The sequence below is a fragment of the Fulmarus glacialis genome, unplaced genomic scaffold, assembly GCF_000690835.1.
Source record: "Fulmarus glacialis isolate BGI_N327 unplaced genomic scaffold, ASM69083v1 scaffold9646, whole genome shotgun sequence".
In the NCBI taxonomy this organism is placed as follows: Eukaryota; Metazoa; Chordata; class Aves; order Procellariiformes; family Procellariidae; genus Fulmarus; species Fulmarus glacialis.
In genome coordinates this window covers 37831-50719 of record NW_009220018.1, presented here as the reverse complement: position 1 = coordinate 50719, position 12889 = coordinate 37831, and the positions used below count along the sequence as shown (strand labels likewise).

General features: G+C 40.7%; 1 protein-coding gene across 1 annotated transcript in view; it reads left to right on the top strand.

Annotated features, from left to right (window-relative positions):
* Positions 1–8615, top strand: part of LOC104078810 (nucleolar protein 4-like) — a 56012-nt gene extending 47397 nt beyond the window's left edge. The window contains exons 6-7 of the mRNA XM_009580591.1: positions 330–410; positions 6680–8615. Of these exons, the coding sequence (XP_009578886.1) occupies positions 330–410; positions 6680–6873 (275 nt within the window). The 3' untranslated portion in view covers positions 6874–8615. The remainder of the gene's footprint in view (positions 1–329; positions 411–6679) is intronic.
* The last annotated feature ends 4274 nt before the right edge of the window (positions 8616–12889 follow it).

Sequence of the window (12889 nt, the reverse complement as noted above, 5' to 3'; positions counted from 1 at the left end):
CCCGCCCAATGACTGTCACCTCTCCGCACTCTCTGAAGCCAGGACAGGCTTGTCGGAGTCTTGCTCTCCACAGCCACTTCATTTCCTGAAGTCCATTTTCCCTAAGAGGTGTGGAGGGTGTTTCTGCCATTGCTGGGTTTCCTGGAGGTGATTTGGGGCTGTTTCCTCTGCATCGTTGCCTGGTTTTCTAGGCAGAAATGTCAGTCATTTCCCTTTGTGTGTGTAAAAAGAGAGGGTGTTTCAGACTCGATGGCAGACTGGCCACGCAGGACATGCCCTCGTGTGACGGTAAGACAAAGCAGCTGTTGTGTCTCCGTTTCTCTACACAGATCTGCAGCCTACCTCCACCACAGCCACAACTCAGCACTGCATCCCAGGCACCACAAACGTCCAGTCCCCTTCCAGCTCAGGTGAGTCCTCCCGCTGAATCCAAATATGTAGAAGCAAGCAAATCCTGAGCCCTGGCAGGCTTCTCTTTCAGCCTCCTCTCCCGCAGGTGGGTCTGAAGACCATGACCGATGGCCCCATGGTCCAGCTGGTAGCTGCCAGACTCCCACCACACCGCTCACCTCTCCCTGCTGCTCCCTTCCAGAGGCCCAGAAGGGCTGCACTCTCCCAGCCGTTCCCCGCTTTAGCCAGGCCTCTTTACCACATACAAATTGGCCTTCCTGGTCCTTCTGCCTCCTGGTCCTTCAGGCAGTGCAGCCCTGATGAAGATGACGGGGTAGCTGAGGGAAGCTTGCGGAGCTGATGCTGCTGAGCCCCAGCGATCGGCATGGCCATGCTGCTCTGGGGCAGGGAGAGGAGGGCCGAGCACTCTTGTTTACTTTCGCAAGTGACAGTAGGGAGGGTGCCTCGTTTCCGCACCTTCAAATTTGGTGAAGTTGTAACCTGTAAAATCTTGGCATTAACATGATCATTAGAGGCTTCTTGGCAATAAACTAGGAAAAAAAAAAAAGTCCAGCTGAGAATATCCAGTATGTAGCTAATTCTTAAAGTGCTGACTGGGTTACCCGCAGCATGGCTGGCAACGATGTAGGGGTTGAATGGGATTTTTGCTGTTGTTGCTCTCTCCGGCTCTTCTTTATACCTCTACTCTTGCACAGTTCTCAGTGCTACCTTGATGAATCAAAGTGGAGACAGAGAGGAAAGACAAAACAGCTTGCCTCTAACACAGCTGGAGCCTGGGGCATGAAGAGACACAGAACAAGAGTTGATACAGTTAGGAACCTGGGAGAGTGTGTTTAGTCCCATTTAAAAAAGGCAAAATGTGGGGTTGTGAGAAGTTAAATGGTTTGACCTATGTTGTGGTAAAGGTGGGAATTTCTCGCTGGGAAGTGCTGGCTGAATTCTATATTAAGATCATCCCCACATTCCTCTTCCCCCTTCCTCCTCCTCTTCAAATTATCGGATACATGGCATATGCAAGTATTAGTCTGCTCCCACCATAGTAGTGGAGATGGAATATCTGTGGATATATAGGCATTATCCTACTTTTCTACCTTTGCACAAAGCTCAGGAGACAGCCGTTAAGGCAAGACAGGTGTATGCCACATAATTAATCTCCTGTGGTGGATAGGAAACATTACTGGAGGACCTCACATAATCATTTCATCACAAACCAGTGTGTTTGCTGATTGTTGAAAATGTATGATATTCAGCAGCTATAGGCATTTTCCAATCTCTTTCCTCAGGCAACACAGCAGTTTTTTCTGCTATCTAAACTAGCTAAAGGTATGTTTTCCAGAGGGAAAGGTGTAGAAGGGAGAAAGAATCTTAAAAGTTCCAATTCATTAGTCCCTGTTTTCTTGATCTGAGATCTCCTGGCACTTGAAACAATAGTTTCAGGCACATCTGCTCTCTGTTTGAAGGCAGGAGGAAAAGAAGCATTGACAGATGTATAATATCACAATAAAACATTCTTGCAATAATCTGATTTGGGAAAAGTAGCATACTTTGGTAGTTGTTTCTCTTTAGTTTTATTGGAGTACATGAGATTCTACTACATACAAGCCACTCATGGGGAAAAAAAAGAGAGAGGAGAATAAGTGCAGCCGAAAAGATACACAAGAGAGATTTCAAAGCATGGGCAAATGTATTTTTCTATAAATAAGTGCCATTGCTTTTTACATCTTCACTGATGAAAAAGGCTGCTTAACTATTAATGAAAATGTAGAAGCATAGGTGCTTAAGTACATATAGCTTTTAAAAATTATTTCATTATTCTAAATTATTATCTGCAATAGTGATAACCATTTTAAGAGTCATTGACATATTTATTATTCTTTCAGTAGTTGTTAATTACAAGATTGGTAGCTACCCAGTGACAGCATACAATTCTTAAGGGATTTTTGCCGAGACAGTTGATAATTTCTAAGCAATCAGTAACAGCACATCTACATCTGACCCATATTTTGGAATTTGATGTAAATCATGTTGCTAATGAGTAGTGCATGAGGCAATAACTAGTTCCATTTAAGTCTTGCAATTTACAGAAAAGCCATTTGTCCCACAGTGTGTTTAATGGCAGATATTCCTAGCAGCTAATTTGATAAATGATTGTCTAGCACACGAAGAGTGGGTTTTCAGAGTTCTCATATTCAACTTGATGTGGTTCCAACAAGAACAGTTTCACCTCACAGGGGAAATTAGGTCTATGTAACTGGACTGAGGTGGTAAATTGAAAATATTCCCACGTTAAAGTGTCAATCAGGTAGCCTCGGCAAGAGGCAGAGGAACAATACTTCAGTTTTCTGAAAGACTATAAAAGAAAGGATCTGTCTCAGCAATTTGTTTACCCCACTGCTTAAGAGAATGTTGTGCTGTTAGAAAAACATGGGAGGTGACAATTGTGAGTTATAGTAGTATGCACTAAGAGAAATAAATAAATGAAAATAAATATCCTGTCTTCATCTCTGCAATATATGCTTAATCTTTGCTTGCACACACAGCCATTGTGGAACCTGATAATGTTTGCAGTCAAGATTTTTAATTGTCCTGAAATACTCCAGGATTGGAAGCAGTATGCTAAAATGTGCAGTATCACCTTAGAGGAACCTGACACTGCAAAATTCATTGCAAAAATATTCAGATTTCCCTCTGTATAATGATACACTTCCTTGTTCCTGTGAAGACTGGCAGCTTAATAAATAATGTTAAGTACACTAAGGAAATAGTTCTATTTAAAGTAAGGATAGTTATTAAAAGAAATGGTGGTGAAGCTGCTCAGCTTTCTCCAGATTTAGTCATCTGTAGTGATGACTTCTGGAGATAAAGGTACATGAAGTGTCTACCTTAACCAGCTATTTTAAGCCTTCAGAATATCTGTGATTTGTCTGGTTAAAGAAATGTGGTGGATATTTATGAGTAAGATTTAGGTTCCCGTGTTTCTATAGTGTTTCAATAGTAATTTCATAAAATTACACAGGAAAAATTTACACTATAGGAATAAGATGCATTTATTCTTTATTTTCTGAACGACCAGGTATGACTGATGAACCTACGAATAAGTATAGTATTTTTAGCAAATAGCAGCCTGGACAACCGTTAAGAATAAGTAATACTGCCAGTGAGTGTCTATCATAGCTATTAAAAGCTGAGACCAATATAATACATCCTGGGGCTAATCTCTGAGTGAGGTATTCTCCCAGATATAAAGCTTGGGCTGTCACAGGCAAGCTTTGGAGGTGAGGTGTAGGGGTCACATAACATAATTAAAAGAAGGACTAAAATCCCTATCCCCGCATCAAGCATGACTTGTTCTCTCTCTGTTCAGCTCTCTGCCAGCACATGCAGCTTCCCTTCCTGAAAAGGCACGGGTGTACTCACTGTCCTGAAACCATAGCTATGAACACTTTTCTCTGTGTGTGGATTTCTTTGCTTTTTTGCTCAGGGGCCTTTTCTTTGAGGGGAAGGAGGACAGCACTCTCACTTGTTAAGTACAAGGCAGGAGTTGGGGAGTGAAGTAAAATCTTATTTTCCTAGTATATAGAAATAAAAAAAATCAAGCAGTTTGAAGTAGCTGGGGCAAGTTAAAATCTGAGATTTCTTATTTCCTCTCTATGCACGAACTCTGTATACAACAGGAGTCTCCCAGACCAGGAGGAGTTCTGGGTCCTGATGGTTCCTTGTGTATGCAGACTCCAGATTTGCACAAAACTTTATTTCTAGTACCTTCAGGGATTCAAAAATATGTACTCTGAAGAGTTAAAAAACTTTCCTCATGATAGTTAATCTGGACATCTAGGAATACAGGGCCAGATCTTCAGTTTCTGTAAATCACTGTGACCCTATAGACTTGTGAGGAGTGACACTGATTTATGCATGCTGGACGTCTTCTCCTTTCAGAGCAGTGTTTTGCTTTCAGGGCGGTGCTTTTACTTTGTGTCATCAATTTTTGTAAGGAAAACCTCAGAGATGTAAGCAAGCATATTTCTATGTATTTTCTACTTACGAGTGAAATAAACTTACTATACTATTCAATCACTTAAAAATCTGGATTACCAATGAGAAAAGCCCTTCAGTTTCATTTCAGAAAAAGATGTGCTCTGCCGCAGCAGCTCTGTTCTGCCACATATTGTGTGTGTGGTTTTGGCTGTGACATGAATAAGAGTCAAGGAAAGAACATAAAAGTTAAAGTAGGTTCATATGGAACACAATGCCCTCAATATGTCAGTGGTAGCTTTTTCACTACCGCCTCAATAAATATAGAAGTCTTTAATGGCTTCTTACAACCATTCAGTCCAGCTGGCTTTATGATTTGTATACCCTTTTTCTCTGTGCTGGGTTAAGATTTTACTTAGAAATATCCTCTGAGCTTCTTCACACTGTGATCGTTTCCCTGCAGCGTGCGGTCACACTGAAACAAATTCACTGAGCTAATTGTCCTTTTATTTATCCTTTGTACACTGGAAGTCATTTAAAAGTCAGTTCATTTATGCCTGTGTAAAACTGGATAATGCAGTTGTAAGGCTAAGTGCTGTTCATGCTAGTTACGTAGTAGGAAATAAAATCTAATAGGACCCTTTCTGTTTGAGTAGTTTCTTTTCATAGTCCCAACTCTGCTTTCATTCACTCAAGGGGAGATTTTCATTAACTTCAGTGAGTGTGGGGACATGGCAATCTCCACGTTCTTCGTATCTCTGCATAAACATAAAAGAAAGAAAAATAAGTGAGGTTTATGACCAGAACTTCAGCTTCTGGAAATCAGTATATCTCTTTCCATTAGTGCTTAAGATAACGAGTCTGGTATTGAATCTTGTGATTCTAGTTGGATTATTTAGGAGAACCTCTAGAGTATGAATTGGTGTGTTCTGTAGTCTACAGTTGAATATGCTAAATTTAAAAATTATTCCAGTCTTTTTAGGAAACAAGGTCTATCCAGGGAGCCAGTGCTGAGAAAGCCTTGGCATTGATATTGATATACATTGTCCAGATGAAATTGAACAGTGACATTTTTCTCATAGGAAAGCAAGATACATTGCTTTGGATAACTTGATCCCAATTTCCAGGAGAGCATTAAGATCAGGCTAGTCTGATCTTCTGCCTGCCAGAGGTATAGATTTGCCACACTGTCAAAATGACTGAGCAGTATTTTTCCATATTTGCACATAATAAACTGCTTGATAGGTATACTTGCCATCTGTATCCTTCTATGTTTAAAAAAGTCCTCAGTCCAATTCTACCTGTTCAAATTTACACTCCAGGAAGAAAAAATATATTGTGTTAAGTGGAAAATGCAAACATCTCATCAAAGCACCATACATCTTAGCTAATTAATAACTATGGTCAAACGACCAGGGAAATTCCACACAAAGCCAAACTTCATGATGGCAGATGGTTTTGCCCATCACAGTAACCTGCAGACTGCCCTCAGGAGTGCTGTCTTCTGCACACAGCATACATGGTCTTGAGAATGTTCTTTGATAAAAAGTGCTAGGCACATTGGCAGAAGCTGCCAATGCAACATGGTGATTGCTGCAGATTCTCTTGTCAGTGTTCAGGCCTTACAAGAACCTTGCAATATATTGCCAGCTGTATGCAGCCCCCACAGACGATAGTGTACTCCTCACTGTAACAGCCAGATTGTCACCAGCCTAATCTCATTCATGACCAGCTATTTATATAAGTGATCACGTGGCATCAGGGCTAGTCAAGTGAATGACCATTTATCTACATCTGTAAGGGATTCACAATCTGGCTGCACGCTGATTGAAGCATAAAATGTGAAAACAGATACCTAGAGAACATAAGTTTGATATTCTGTGATAAAAACTGCAAGTGTGCAGATTGCCATGAAGGCTACAATGGCAGCTGGAGCTGGGGGAGGCACAGGAGATGAACCTTCTGCCTGCTCACCAGCATCAGATCCCAAGGCAGTGTTGGGGTGCAAGTGACTTACACTGTTGCGATATGCCCCAGAGGCTAATTTTCTGCTGGCAGTGGATTTGCCCCTCGTGTTACATAAGTAGAACTTAAAGGGTGTCTGTCATATATAAATATAAATCGTATGGTTCTGTCAAAGCAACTGGTAACTGAACAGTTATTGCTTGTTTCTGCTACTTCTCCCTGGCATTCAGCTGAGAGCAGATTTTGCTACTCTGCATTTGTAGCTACAAACCTGTGAAACATTTCTGGCAGCAGATCTGAAGCTTCTTTTCCTTTCCTTTGTTATCTGCAGGTCCAACAGATCTCAGTATGAAGAGGCAGTTAGCAACCAGCTCTGGATCCTCCAGTAGTTCAAGCTCTAGACCCCAGCTGAGTCCAACTGAAATAAACGCAGTGAGGCAGCTTGTGGCAGGGTATCGAGAATCAGCCGCATTTTTATTGCGTTCTGCAGATGAACTGGAAAACCTTATTTTGCAGCAGAACTGAGTCATGTGACCTTCACACTGGCCTGGTCTTATCTCAGAGTTTCCACTAATGACATTTTGATTTCCCAGAGCACACACTTCCGTTACTGCACAGTCTTTTAGGAGAGTTAATTACCATAATGCCACACTGTTCTTGATCCATAAAGTGATGTGTTAAGGTGCTTCAAGTGAACTTCGACCTCTGGTATTTCTGAGGTACTTTACTGTGTCCAGCCTATTGCTTTTGTTTTAGTGTGTCAGCATAAATATCGAAAAAGTGGCTAGAAATTAACTCGTTCTAACAAGTGGAGGAAACAGAAGATGCTGTGATGGTTTAAAAAAAAATGGTTCGAGATCCAAGTGCAATATTAGTGGAATGTGATACTGACTCATTGGACTTAAAGCTGCAGTATATGGCAAAACGTTGCCAAATGTCCTGTTGCTACAGGGCACAATTGCAATTAAAAGGATCCTGTATTTTAAAAAAATGTAATTTTTATAAAAAACAAAACAAAAGATTTTTGTTTTCATTCAAGATTTTTCATTTTTACTTTGGTAAACTTTTTCACTGGTCCTGAAAATGTTTTGAGGAGCTATTGTAAGTCCCCCCTTCCTCTCTTGAACCCCTGACTGTGCCCTTCTCCCCAACTTCATAATCTTTCTACAACGAGTAACTCTTGATGCTGGATAATTCTTCCCCCATGTACTGTAAATTGTCATCTATGGAATACCTTCCAAAGGAAGCATGCATTTCCTGCATTCATACCATTCTCAACTCCATTCTGTAATATATTGCAGCTTTATTAGCAATTAATAAAGAGTTGAGGGTTTTTTAAAAAAGACATATCATTGAGAAAAAAAAAAAGATAAATTGATTTCTTACGGTGAGCTCATCTAACTCCATGATCACTGCTGCTGTCCTATACAAGTCCCTCTAGTTGTGATTGGATGTAGATGATGAATGTTAAGAGGTTGCAAGTGACAATCTGAAAATTTGCACTCTTGTGTGTGTTTATTTTGTTTTCCTTAATTTAAACAAAATTCTTACGGAGGAAGGTCATTGACACTTCTGGTATGATTTGTGTAATTCCCAGGCCTAGGTAAAACCTGTACATGGATGCAGCTGCAACTATAATAAAACTCTTCTCTCCCCTCCCCCACTCTTCCCAACCCCTCTATTTCTTATTTTATAATATTGATTACACATTAATGGTGTTTTCTTTGTGCACTACGGCAGGCTTATTTTTAAGTATATAGAAAAAAGTACTTTAGTTTATGCTTACTGTACTATCTGTTCTGTTGTTTAGCTTTTGTTGAATAACAAGTTTCTTGTGCATTCCTAAATTTGCCTTATTTCATGTACAAAATTTTATGTAATTCCGTTTTTGACAATGAGTTTAAGGCATCAGTGATATTTTATATCTACTTGTTACATATAGTTTTCCAAGTAATGACTGTGATTGTGACCAAGTAATGTGCACTTTTTCTTGTAACTGTGGACATTGCTATGCTTTTTTTTCTCTAGTGTTTCTAGAATTACTGTTGCTTACATTTATGTAAAAGAAAAAGAACTTTTGTGATACTGTTGGTGAATATTAATGTGAAAAAGCCTATGAAATATGAGTATTTTGGAGGTACATAGATACACAAACATCTCTAAGTTGTGGACTGATGTTCACATATTTAAACGAGAATTCAAAACCTGAGGGCTGGAATCATTTCCTCTGTTTTGTTTGGGTAAATAAACAGATTTCTGTGTTTAAATACATGATTGTGAAACATTATAACATTTAAATTGACATAGCATTTAAAGCTATAAATATTATTCTCTTTAAACAGGAAAAAGGGACTTCCAGTCCAATTCCTGCAGACACCCAAACCTCATTTCTCAAAATTATTGAGTAAATCCAGTAGGCTGATCTAGCTGGAGCTTTGTTTTCATGAATAATTTCATCAATAAGAGTAGAAGCGGGTGGTCCATAAATCATGAAATATGAGTCACTAGCATTTTATAATTTTAGGTTGGCTGGAGGCAACACCATTTTGCCACTCTATATTTATTTTTAAAAATCTGTTGGATATCTTTTTAAAGGCACTTATTCTTCGATGTGAGAATATTGTTGCAAGTTCTTACTACTTGCTGCCCATTCCTTGAGAGATGCATTTGCTCCTAACATGTTCTCACCATGCCTGTGAAAACCTATAGCTTGTCTGTACCATAGATGTGTGGTTCCCTTAGCTTTTGTCTCACCAGACGTTCAAAAGTCTTTTTAGAAACCAAGTGCCTTTTTCTTCTCTTCCACTTTCAAACATCTACAGTTTCTTCTTTCTCTTGCATGCCAAGAGGGGATGAAGAAGGTACCTTGTGCCAGGTCACTACCTTGTCCTCATCCAAAGAAAAGCTCTGGCATACGTTTTCTACAGAGAAGAAGAATGACAACTATGCCTAGCTTTCAAAGTTTCCTTAGTCCTGTTTTGCAGGGCAGTATGCCTCAAACTGCCAACTAAGCAGCAACCGGCAGTTTGTCTAAGAGGCTGTTTGCCAGCCAAGAACGCTTCTCAGCTGGGCAGCCTCACTGCTTTTCAAGCTGTCTTGCTAAATCCAGATGAGGACAAGAGGCTAGAGGATGAGGAGGTAAGAGATTTACTTCAGTGTTCTACCCTCTGACTCCTCTTTCCTCTCCCCCAATTACTCCTTTTCTTGAGGGAGAAGTAGGAAGGTTGGGGGTCGCCATATGACCTTCAAGGCCTATGGCTGGTCTCCCATTTTTCCTGCTCCACCCCCAGCCTACTTTCATAGTTCTCCAAGTATGTCTTCTACAGCACACACATCCTCTTCTTCTGGCTGCCTTCTCTGAAATATTTAGGGCCTTCTTCAATTATAGGAGCAATTGATGTCCTTCTCTGAAAGCTCATGCAGGATACTTAGCTCTCAGTCCTCAAGTGGTTTATCTGTGCCAAATTCCAGCAGACTGATGGTGTTTTTACTCTATAGCTGTTTCCACCTCTAAGGATTGGATTTATTCATCTCTTCTTTGGAACAATCATAGATTCAACTACAGTTTTAACTTCCTCTTCTTGTAAGAGGGTACTGAAATTCTCCTTCCATCCTGTGAAGGCGAGACCATAAATCTAAGTCCACTTTTGTGTGTGCAAATCTAGATCCAAGTGTGACAATTAAATTTGCCCTCTTGGATCCATTATAGGTCTCAGAGCCACCTATTCTCTGCCTGCTTTGAACCTCCTAAAGAAGTAAAGGGGCTGGTGGAGAAGATCTTGCTCCAGCCATAGACTGAATCGGGTATCCAGAAACAACTTCTCTTATCCACATCTTCTGTAATCAACGCCTGATCACCTCAGCCTAAATATTGCTCTTAGGATAAGGCAAGTCCTTTCCAGCATGGGCAAGTCCACTGAGTATGCCTGCTTAAGGCTGCCTTCAGAAAAGCGTTATCCTTATATCCAGTATCTTTATTATACCAGTGCTTCAAGCTGATGGATGTCTCACTACTACAGAACTTCATCAGTGCAGACTGGCAGGTGCTGGTCTTCCTTGAGACAGCCTTACATCTTCCCAACTATCCTGGAGTTTCCTTGGGAGTGGTCCTGTAAGACCTTCACTCTTCATGGGGTTGCTGGAAAGGGAGGGATGGTGGGAGAATGTCCTATAATGTCCCTAAATTCCCATCCAGAGTTAAGTACCAAACTTGGCCATGATCTCAGCGGGTTAAGTCTCTTACATCCGCACTGGGAAGGCAAATGGTTTATCCATTCTTCTCTCTTCTCTCCCTGATTTCCAGGGTGGTTTTCATTGACAGGGCAAGCAACTGTGGGTAGCAGCTTAAGATGCAACCTTAGGTTGTGGGAGTGGACAATCCGACTTAGCAACTAACCAGATTTGTTTACTGGTTTTGATGTCAGCTGGGAAACCAGAGTCAGAATACATGAAAAGAGATCTGGGGTCAAATGTTTTCTTCCAGATTGGCACCGTGCTGCCTGTCATCGAAGGAGAACACCACCATATCGGCCATGAAGAGTATCAAAAGCTACAGAAAACCAGTGCATAGGTAAGCAGGTATTTGACAGTTCAAAAGCTGCCCATCCCATATGGAGGATGAATTTTCTGAATAAGGAAAAGCAGATGAACATGTAGATGACCACAGCTATAAAACTAAATGAAAAACAGAGTTATACTGAAGGGACTGGGTATTCTTGCTGTAATGACCTGAGTCCCTGCTGACTACAGTTTAAGTGGAGGTAAGTTTTGTTGGTAAAACTCCATTGAAACAAGGAGCAATTTCATTTCTCTCAAGTTCCTAGCACTGTGCTAAAAACTTCCTGTAAATTTGTTAAAACTCCTCTGAATTTGGCTTCGAGCAGCTTGTGAGGCATTCATAAGGAACTCATATGTTTTTCTATATAAAGAAAAGCTGATCTCCGTAGATCCTGGAGTGAGGATCTGGCCCTGACTCCAACCACTACTGAAAACCAGTTACCAGCACATGAAAATGAATTGTGAAATAATGGCAGAAATCAAGCAATGCCACACAGATGGTTACTGGAGTAAGTGTGTAAGAATATACAATGGCTGTACCGGGCAAGACCAATTGTTCACGTAGCCTGTATCCTGGTTCTGATAATAAATAAAACAGGTAAACATGTAGCTGATATAGCAGACCAGAAGCAAGCATATAGCAATGCTTTCTGAATGCACTTCCATGGCCTACAACAGTTTGCGGCTGCGGTGGGTTCTCTCCGGCTAGCAGGGAAGCCCCCACCCTGTCACTCAATCACTCCCCACAGCGGCACAGGGAGACAATCAGAAGGGCTAAAGAGAGAAAAAATTGGGTCGAGTTTAATAAGTGAAGAATAAAAAAAGAAAAAGTGATGCAAAGGCAATGACTCACCACCCCCCACCAGCAGACTGATGCCCAGCCGATCCCCGAGCAATGGCTACTTTGGACACACACCCCACTCCAGCCCACCCCACGTTTTATTGCTGAGAATGGCATCATATGGTATGGTATATTATTAAAAAAATACGGGGGACAAAAGGCATATGAGTTGTTGAGGCCACGCAATCTGGCCTGAGCCAGGTCTGCCGACTCCTTTCCAATGTCCTGTCCCAGTAAAGCGCACTCCAGATGTGCCAAGTGCAGTACCTGAAGTCCAAAAATCGGATTCTCTTTTTCTGCTAAGCTGTCCTCAGGACTGGATCAAATGTTGGGGAAGAGGGTGCAGAAATAGTTTTTTGCTCTAGCCCAAATAACCTGCTTAAATCTCTTTTTCACCACTGAAAAAAGGAGCTCAAAGGAGCTGGAAAGGCTGTAAAATTAATAACTGCTTTATTAATAGAAACTTTATGTTGTGCCACCTAATTCAGTCAATTTCTCCGAGGGTGGAGAAAGATATGTTATGCAAAGTTTTTTGTTCCCTTTTCTAATAATGTCTGGAAACACAGTGGAAAAGAGTACTAATTATTGTGACTATATATATAAAAATTGTTTTGTAAGTACACCTTTGCTATGGTAAGCCAACTATAACATTATGGTGTAAGGAGAGTCAGGAGAAGGATCCAGTCTTCCAATTGCACACAGATAGGATTGTCCTCATTTTCCCTGAGAGTCTAGGCAACCGTTGACTGAGCAGGGGGGTGGATCACAATAGCTAGTTAAAAAGAAACAGTGTTGCCGAATTTTCAAGGTTTTTAGAAAATAATTTTAATTGAAGTTTTTCCTGCTGCTCCCCTGGAAACTCAAATCAGATAATTTTCCCCTTTTTCCTGCAAGGCTGCTGTTTTGTTATTGCAGTGTTGCTAAACAGTTCTTGGTGCTGGTTTCTTTTTTACACTCAGTCACAACACGATGAAGCACTCATAGCAGGAAAAGCACTAGGAAAAACTGGAAAAATAGAAAGGATAAGTATTATTAATTTTTCAAACATGTCTCTATTTAACTGTTTTAATTTTATTTGTGGTTGCAAGCTCAGAGTGCTTTAGCACCACAAGCTTGACCTATTTATTTCCTCTCATATTCTGT